The 8,047-nt window shown below is 41.7% G+C and overlaps 1 protein-coding gene across 2 annotated transcripts; it reads left to right on the forward strand.

Annotated features, from left to right (window-relative positions):
- The first annotated feature begins 3,429 nt into the window (after positions 1-3,429).
- LOC147615090 (small heat shock protein, chloroplastic-like) lies at positions 3,430-6,020 on the forward strand. Of its 2 annotated transcripts, none has more exons than XM_086779052.1 (3): positions 3,430-3,639; positions 4,619-4,837; positions 5,130-6,020. In XM_086779052.1, exons 2-3 carry the CDS (start codon positions 4,633-4,635, stop codon positions 5,507-5,509), a joined length of 585 nt encoding a protein of 194 aa, XP_086635178.1. In that variant the 5' UTR covers positions 3,430-3,639; positions 4,619-4,632; the 3' UTR covers positions 5,510-6,020. The 2 variants fall into 2 exon arrangements, with proteins under 2 accessions (XP_086635178.1, XP_086635179.1); XM_086779053.1 differs by lacking the exon at positions 3,430-3,639 and adding an exon at positions 3,826-3,899.
- Positions 6,021-8,047: the final 2,027 nt, after the last annotated feature.

Genomic DNA, 8,047 nt, shown 5'->3' on the forward strand with positions numbered 1-8,047 from the left:
ACTAGCCTCGGGTCTTCGCTCGGGTTGCCATGTTAATTTCTTTTACCTTGGCTGGACCGTCATATGAGGTCCTTGGTTGTCTCTTGTGGGACCTTTGAGCCGAGTCATATTGCACAAATCTGTCGGCCATTTGGAAGGCTTTGAAGTGCTTTAGTGTCCTAGTACTTTCTTCTTCTATCAAATTTTTGGCTTCTTTTTCCCCCAACGTACCTTCTTATTATAGCGTGCTTTGCGTGCAGAGCGACAAAGATTTTCGGGTTCGGGTTCGGGTTTGGGATCAATGGGTTCCATTGCTTTAGGGTAGTTGTGTGGACCAAAAGGGAGCTATTTGAAAACTCCTTTTGCCATATTTGGTTGAAGTGGTCATGTGCTTCAACTGCCCCAACATATTTTAGCTAGTGGGTGTCTGAATCGTCGGGGAAACATAGCGTTTTGGCCCAAGGAATCCATCAGGCTTGCGAGTTCTGTGTGAGCGTGTTTCCCTTGATGGTTCCACTTTATTGGCCTGTTCAAGTTCTTGAGTGGCGACATTAGACAGGTATGCAGTGCTAAGCATGTAGAGAGATGTGATCTCCTGCCCGTCTACTATGGCAAACCTAGTTCCCGTGTGCCTTGGAAGTATGTAGAGAGATGTGATCTCCTGCTCGTCTACTGTGGCAAACCTAGTTCCCGTGTGCCTTGGAAGTATGTCCATACCTTGGAAGTATGTCCAAGGTAGTAAGAATATGCATCCAATTCTCAAAGTCTTCTGGCTTTGGAAGAGGTGCGCATTCCTCGTCGCTATCCTTTTCATCATCTAGTGTTTTATGGCACATTTGACATAGATGGACTCTGCAGAGGATATGGTAGTTGTTACTGAGTCCTCTCTGCGCTCATGGGATGTACCTTCCATGTGCATAGATTGATCTTCACTGTTTGATCTTTCCTTCGAATGTAGATATGGTCAGTATTCCAATCGTGGATCATTTTGATTTCCTTCATGAAAGGTCACCCAAGAATGCAGTCGTATGAAACTGGTTGACGTTCAAAGTTTATCACCACAAAGGTGTGGTGGAAGGTGGTTCCAAGGATCTTTATTTTCAAATCCTTCAATAGACCAATGGGTCTAGCGGTGGCTCCGTCAACGAGTATTCCTAGCATTGTTTTGTAATAACAATGCTTACTCCTGCTCTCCTGTCCAGGATTGCTGTAACCTGGAGGCCATAGGTTTTTGGCAATGTAGCATTGAGTTCATCGCCTTTGGAAATATTGTTCGAGCTTATTTACTCGAACTGTGGGGGTGCCGGTGATCTCGTGGGGTTCAACGAGCTCGTCTTCCTTGGACTCATTAGAGCTGTCTAGCTCTATGGATTCTTGCATGCGTGCCCTGAGGAGTCACTCCATAGAGCTGTCTAGCTCTATGGATTCTTGCATGCGTGCCCTGAGGAGTCACTCCATCCAATCCTGCATATCTATCCATAAGCTTGGGCTACCTTGAAGTAAGGTGCTAATGGGAATCTGGATCTGAGAAGAGAGACTAGCAATGTCTCTAAGAGCAGAGGCTGTTCCGTGAGGAAGGTCACCTTGGCTTGTTCTCAAGATCTTATGTGCATAAGGTATTTAGGTGGGGATCTCTATGTCCGTTCTTTTGAGATGGTCATCCCCCAGGTTTCTGAGATATTCTACTACCTGGTTTCCCTGGTAGTTGAATTACATAACATTGATTGGAAATGAAAAGATAAGACAGTAATATGAAATGATAAAGTTAAAAAATTACACAGACAAACATCTTTACAAGTACATAAAAAAGAGAGAAAAACAATAATATGGTGATATATTGAATCTTATACATGTATTGTCAAGGAGTTGTCATACATCCTTGACGTCTCATTGGCGTGGTGATCCTTCCTAGCGAAATACTAAAAAGACTATATTACTAAGGTTTGCTAGATTACAAGAATATAGCTTTGGGCTCAGCCATAATAGTATTTCACATTATACATGGCCAAAGGCCTACAATTGTAACAAAGCTAGCTCATATAAGGCTTGAGTTGTGTCAAGAACATGTTTTAGGCACACAATAAGTGCGGGCAGCCGGGCAAAGCCCACTTGTATAATAAGAGACTTATAGGAGTGTATAAAGGCACTTTTGATAATACAATCTACATTTGAGGTCAAGCTTGGATGCTTTCACTTTTTCTTGTCTTATTCTCATTCTTGCATGCTTTCATGTTTATGTTAGTCACTAGCTATGAAGTCTTGTGGAGCTGCTTACTTGCATGGATGAGTGTATGAGTGTGTGTGTGTGTGTGTGTGCACGCTTGGGGTGAGCTTGCGTGATTCTTGCTTGTGTGATTAGCTAGATGTGAAATACGATAGAGAGCTCGAGAGAGATTGAGTGAGAAGAGAGGAAGCTTGCTAGCTTTTCCCTCATGTGTGATTAGGTTATGAAGGTCCAAGCATTGGATTGGTAGAGCTTGAGGGGTTGACACCCCTTGAGGTTCCCATTCCCATGTTCAATGTGCTTTCACGCTCTAGACGTATAGTACTCTTAGGTGACGAAAATGCATGTTATGAAGCTACAACTTCCGTGAACAAAGGCGATGAGCTTTGACTTGAGATCTTCCAACACCGCAAGTGTCACTGATGCCGTTGTCATAAGCTAATGACAAAGGAGTTGCTTGTAATAAGACCTTGATTTGACTTTAGTGGTTTCCTCAGCTATGCTGTGATGAGAAATAAGAAACATTAAGGATTAATCAAGAAAGTCATAGACATGGACAAAGAATAAACAAGCGAATGTCCGAGATATCACCAAGGAACATAAACAAAGTGACGAGGATGTGACAGAGAGAACATCTAGAAGCCCTGCAAGGAAATCATGGAAAAGACAATGACATCACATAGAGCCCAACACAAATAGCCTTTGAAAGACCAATGTGGCCAACAACATACAACCCGCTAGCATGCCACATGAAGGGCGCAAGGGCGGCATCAATGCCAAGAAGAGAACTAAGATCAGACATCCAAAATGCAAAGAGGAAAATGGACATGACGAGAGTGAAAAACATGCATGGGTGATGGCACAAGTGTCAAGTACCAATAGCATGCTATACATCCCACATGTGATCAATGTAAACGGCAGCTAAACCCCAATGTTCGAGAAACTCTTTTAACTAAAATTTACATGAATCCTTCTTACCCATGGTTGAAGAGAAAATTATCATTTTGAGCAGGCTTTTCCTTATATTTTCTCCAAATATAACTAAATTTGGATATTTTTTAAAAGGTTTTAACTTTTTTCCCTCCTCCCACAATTTTGAAAAGGTTATTCCTAAAGTTGAACAAGTTCTAAGCTAAGTACCTGTTGCAACTGAGGCGTTTCTATTTAACGCCCAATTAAATTATATATATATATATAAAGCGCGGCTTTATTAAACGCCCAATTAAATTGATGTGCCTCCCACTTGGGAGGCACATTTCAAATTTTAATGTGATTTACGTACTGCCAAACTTAGCTGCGCCTGCCGCTAAACTAGCCGTAGCAGGCTCGACTTTTCTAGCACCTTCTGCACCATCGTCTTGTTCATATCACTACCGTTTGTTGCCGAATTCCAGTGTAAGGTCCTCCGCTGTGTAAGGCGTTTTTCTTGCTCTCAGGTAACTCCTTCTGCATCCTCGTTTTTCTTGTGAATAAGTTCTTTGCATGGAATTGTTTTAGCTGTTTGATTCAGCATTTCCATCACCACTCTTTGATGCGCTCTGTGAGTCTGTACGAGGAGAAGCTTTCAAAGATAGAATTTACAGGGCTCATGCTTGTAATATTTTGCTTGTACAGAGAGCTTGGTTTTGGAATGGATTATGCATGTTTTCAGTATGATGAGGCTGTGATTAGGCGTTCAAGAAAATATCTCGATTAGGTCGGAATTGACGAGCTTTTTGAAAGCCTTGGATTAGGTTTTGATGAGGTTTACGAAAGGCCTTGGATCAGGGTACATTAAGATTCAATAAACATTTCGGTTTAAGAAAGCGTTCGTTTGGGCCGATGAGGGATTGATGAGGTTTAGAAAAGTGTTACATGAGGTTTAAGAAAGCGTTTCATTAAGTCTTGATGAGCTTTAAGAAATAGTTTGATTAGGTGGGATCAGGGATTGATAAGGTTTTACAAAGCCATGGATTAGGGTTTGATGAGTTTTTAGAAAGCCCCGGATTAGGGTTTGATGTGGTTTAAGAAACGTTCAATTAAGTTTTAAGAAAGCGTTTGAATAGGTCCATTAGGGATTGATAAGGTTTTAGAAAGCGAGGGATCAGGGTTTGATGAAGTTTTAGGAAGCTTTGGGTTAGGGTTCTATGAGGTTTAGAAAAGCCTTGGACTAGATTCTGAAGGTGTTAAGTCGAAGGGAATTAGGGAGGATGAAGGTTAAGGTTTCAGAGTGCATTTTTTTTTGTTTATAAGGTTCAAATAGTCATTGGATTAGGGTTTGTTGAGGTTTAATAAAACGTTTGATGAGGCTCAAGGAAGCCTTTCACAAGCTCTGTGATGGTAGTTGGCTGTGAGACCTGAAAACATGAAGGGAACGTGGTACTTAGGGAAGGAGGTTAAAGTTCTGGGTGCATGTGTTTCTATTTTATGTGGCAGGTACTTGGGTGGCAATGGCTCTGATTGCAAGGAAGCTTTCGTTTTTACCTTTTACCTCCATGAGGATGCATTCCTCACGGCCTTTCATGGCACCATATGCTTCGAAGTCTGTGGCTGCTGGCCGCCGAAATGACATCAGCCAGAATGTCGACACAGACGACACTTCGTCTTCTGATGATGATGAAATGATCAACATTGACCAGGAAGCCTTTGTAGCTGGTAAGGGATAAAGAATCAAGGTTTTTTGAAAGGAGGAATGTGTGTTTGTCTTGAGAGATTGAGGAGTAGAGCAAACTTTTGAGTCATTTTTTGGGCTTGATTTTGTGAAATTAATTCTCTTTCTAAGCTTGAATGGATGATCAATTTGTATGTAAGCTTGGACTTGTTCCAGTTTTATATAGTCACATGTATGTTTATGTTTCTCCTTGGGGATGTTTTCATACAGATGTTGCGTCTTGGAGTTTATTAAAAACACTAACAAAGTTCAGAATGTTTTAACTTCGTCTTGTAGTGCCGGATGATGGTGATGATCGTGACCTGGCTCTACAACCGCTGCAGTGTAGAGTCTTACAGCCACATGTTGTAAGGAGGCCCTGGGTTGCCACACAGGATGAGAGGGCTGTCAGATTCAGGATGGATATGCCAGGCATATCCAAAGAGGATGTCAAGGTCTACCTTGACAACATGAAGCTTGTTGTTAAAGGAAAATATCCTCAGACAAAGGAGGAGCCTGGGGATGAAGACGATGTCTTTGCCGACAACGTTGGCACATATAGTGCAGAAATCTTGCTGCCTGACAATGTAAAGAAGGAGCAAATCAAATCGGAAATGAAAGATGGGATGCTTCTTGTGACTGCACCTAAGGAGGTTACCATCATTCCAGTGGAGTAGGTGGCTCTTTGCTAGAGTCGAGAACCTTTGAACTTGTCTTTAGTACTACTAAATGCTGGCTGTATATATATAGATAGCACTTAAGACTGTAACTTTTTGATACTGTCACTGAGCTGTGATCGAGATGCTAAGTAGTGGTTGAGAGTAACACACTGAAGGTCATCAAGAGTTTACTGAAGTTCAATATGAGCAAATCAAATCGGAAATGAAAGATGGGATGCTTCTTGTGACTGCACCCAAGGAAGTTACCATCATTCCAGTGGAGTAGTTGACTCTTTGCTAGAGTCTAGAACCTCAAGTTTTGTTCATGTCTTTAGTACTACGAAATGCTGGCTGTATACATATAGATAGCACTTAAGACTCTAACTTTTTGATACTGTCACCGAGCTGTGATCGAGATGGTAAGTAGTGGTTGAGAGTAACACACTGAAGGTCATCAAGAGTTTACTGAAGTTCAATATGAGAAGCATAGGTGTAAGCACTGGAAATATAAAAGCTTTTGTTTCCATATGATCTTTGTGATTTTAAATGTTCAGTCCATATATTGCTTGTCTTTTGTGCTCTGGTTGGAATGAATGTATTAAAAAATTAGAAGTCAAAGAATCTATTCATGAAACATTGATTAAAATGCTTACCTCTCACAACCTCTGTGATTGAGGTATTTTTGGCGCAAATGTACCAGTTTGGCTCTTGATGTGTCTAGGTGGTGATGTGCACAAGTTCATTGGTGACTTACATAGTGCCACCTGATGTTTGCCCAACCTTGTAAGTGTCCTGAGTAGTGCACAATATTGGCTGTGTACAGAGCTGCCATCCAGCTCTTCATCTCAAAGCTTTTCCTCCTCCAAGGTCATGAACAGAAGAAGCTGGGTGCTACTGTTCTTGGCTTAACTCTGTCCTCAAAAAGGCCTGCAAAGAAGAGAGGGTAGCCCTCACTGTAGGTAGAAACCTCAATGAAACAGACTGGCAGCTTCAAACTTGAGGGTGCCACGTGCTGGGAATAAGAGGTGGCAGGTAAAAGGGCCACTGCAGGATTGCCTCTCCCGTTTGAGCATTGTTCGGGACAAAAAGCAGAGATGGTGCTGGTGAAGAGCTAGAGTAGCCAAAGATGGTGCAGTAGCAGCCAACAAGGATGTCTCTGTTCTTGGTGTTGAGTATTTCTCTAAGCTGCATGTTGTTTCAAGCAGTTCCTCACTTCAGGAGTTTTAAAAACTGCATGGCACCAAGATTGTAGGACATCCTAGTTACAACAAACATGAACATCCTGAAGGTCATATCTTCTTTTGGTGAGTTTTTCTTGAAAAGGCTTGGGTTTGCTCCTGCTCCTGCTAATGAAAAAGTTAAATCTCATGGTATACACTTGAAGTATTTTTCATGAATTCACGCCATTCTTGAAGGTCAAACTCATTACCCTACTCTAACTTGTTCTTATACGCAAGCGAAGAGCAAGCATCATGGTTCTGTTTCTTGTTGTCACCATTAAAAGACAATTTGTATGTATGTATATATAAATGACTGGCCTTAGGCCTGAGATCCTTCCGTAGTTATTGTTTTTCATTGCCCGTAGGTGTTTTTTCTTCTGCCTGTAGGTGAAACTGTTGAGGAAGCACCTTGTGGGGTTTTGAACTCATAACCTCCTACCACTTGAGCTATCACCTCATTGGCTTGTTACGTTTCTTGTTGTCTCCATTAAAAGACAATATGTGGGTTGGTTTTGTAGGAAGAGAGAACAAAATAATAGCACTGTTGTGTTGGGACAAGCTTGTTGTAATCTCAATATGACATGCTGCCATGGGTTTGCTTTCTCATGGCACGGGCTGTGAAGGCACTTGGGATGTGTGTCCATTGTTGGTTGCCACAACATTGTCTTTCTTGTGCTTGTTCTCAGCATTGTAGTAATGATTGGGCTGCTAGGTTTGATTGAACACCAGTCTCTTTTTCATGTCCGAAATATTTGAGGATGGACTTGTTAAAGACCAAGGCGGTTGCTACATTGCAGTAATGATTGGGCTGCTAGGTTCGATTGAACACCAGTCTCTTTTTCATGTCCGAAATATTTGAGGATGGACTTGTTAGAGCGGTTGCTACATCTCTCTTTTTCATGTCCAAAATAGTTGAGGATGGACTTGTCAGAGATCAAGGCGGTGGCTACATATGACAATGCCAACACTTTCTGTATGGCTGTTACGGAATTCACAGGACTTGAAACAGTGTCAGCTTTGTTTCTCACAACCTCTTCACTCTTCTGTAACTTTATGTTGGTCATTTGCAACCCACAGGTTTTACTTGGAGTTTCAAGCCTTCAGCTCTGAGGCAATTCCTCTTTTTAAATTTAAGACCAAAAGTTGAATCAAGACATTATATGTGCAGTATAGACCATCTTGGCATTCTCCACAGCTATGGGATTGATGAGACGGTCTTGCAGGTAGATTCTAGGGCATTGTCCTAAGAACAAGCTGTCCTAAATCAGTTTGATCCTCATATGCATTTATCCTTCAAGATTGCCCTTTTGTCTACTTGGCTTTTTAGCAAAGGACT

This window comes from Cibotium barometz, chromosome 40 (assembly GCF_041138505.1).
Source record: "Cibotium barometz isolate CiBa-2024 chromosome 40, ASM4113850v1, whole genome shotgun sequence".
In the NCBI taxonomy this organism is placed as follows: Eukaryota; Viridiplantae; Streptophyta; class Polypodiopsida; order Cyatheales; family Cibotiaceae; genus Cibotium; species Cibotium barometz.